This window comes from Orycteropus afer, unplaced genomic scaffold (genome assembly GCF_000298275.1).
Source record: "Orycteropus afer afer isolate SDZICR_OR568_19922 unplaced genomic scaffold, OryAfe1.0 scaffold01157, whole genome shotgun sequence".
Lineage (NCBI taxonomy): Eukaryota > Metazoa > Chordata > Mammalia > Tubulidentata > Orycteropodidae > Orycteropus > Orycteropus afer.
The window spans coordinates 10,766-11,844 of record NW_006922744.1 but is presented as its reverse complement, the minus strand read 5'-3'; the positions used below and the strand labels follow the sequence as shown (position 1 = coordinate 11,844).

At 39.4% G+C, this 1,079-nt stretch overlaps 1 protein-coding gene across 1 annotated transcript; it reads right to left on the bottom strand.

The window, feature by feature from the left end:
- Nucleotides 1-2: 2 nt before the first annotated feature.
- Nucleotides 3-792, bottom strand: LOC103212917 (far upstream element-binding protein 1; the record flags this gene model as incomplete). Its single annotated transcript, XM_007958838.2, has 1 exon — nt 3-792. A coding segment is annotated over one exon (790 nt), but the record flags the coding sequence as incomplete, so codon positions are not given.
- Between the last annotated feature and the right edge of the window lie 287 nt (nt 793-1,079).

Below are 1,079 nucleotides of genomic sequence, written 5' to 3'. Positions count from 1 at the left end.
ACATCTATTCCTTCATTTCCTCCTATTCTTGACCCATACTCATTTCGAACTTCTCTGAAACCACCTTGATCACGAATTAACTCTAACACCATCTCCTTGGCTTGTTGAACTTTGTATGGGTCTCCAGTAATCCTAAGAGGTTTGTCAGCACCTGTGTTTTGAGGCCCATCTTGAATCATGACCATTTTAACTCCAGCCCGCTCCTGAAGTTGTTTAATAATTTCTCCTCCCTTCCCAATAACTAATCCTGCCTTGCTAGCTGGAATCATTATTTCTTGAACTGCATTTCCTGGTCCATCACCATGATGAAAGCCAGGAGCTGGTCTTCCTTTTTCAACAATCTGGTTCAGTAAGCGTTTTGCTGATTGGACAGACTCAGGTGTTCCAGTTAACATACAAGATCTTTCTGGAAGGCCACCACTGTCAGGAGCTATCTGTATTTTGCATCCAGATTCCTGTTGTATGCGTGAGATCTGTTCACCTCCTCGGCCAATTATGAATCCAACCATTCCATCTGGAACTTTGTATTCTTCTGTCATTACAGACCTCTGCTGTTGATGCATCGGTGGTAACTGTGTTCCAAAAGAGTCATTTTGAGGAGCAACTTTCTTAGCATCTGGTTGATCTCCATCTTCCAAAGGTCTTTTTTGTCCCCCATAACCATAGTCATTTGAATTCAGTGATGTGCCAGCATCACCTCCAATTTTTGCTGCAATCTGCCGGGCTCGCTGCAGCGCATCTTTGAAAGCATCGTTGACTCCTCCACCACCGCCACCGCCACCACCAGCTGAGCTGGAGTTAGATATTTATAGAAAAAAAAAAAAAGAAACTCTGCACATCATGAAAGTTTTCTTGTGTAAAAACATTTTAAGAAAGACACAATGGGAATCTTTCAAAAATGAAATTGGATATATACCACAAGTTTTACAATTTCACATTTTACGTTACTTAATACATTATCTTCTATATTAATGTATAATGTGTATTTAGTGAATTCAAATTGGCTTTTCATTTGTTGATGATTATAGACAAAGTACTGTAACAGAATAATTCATTTTATCATCTGTTTTACTTGTTAC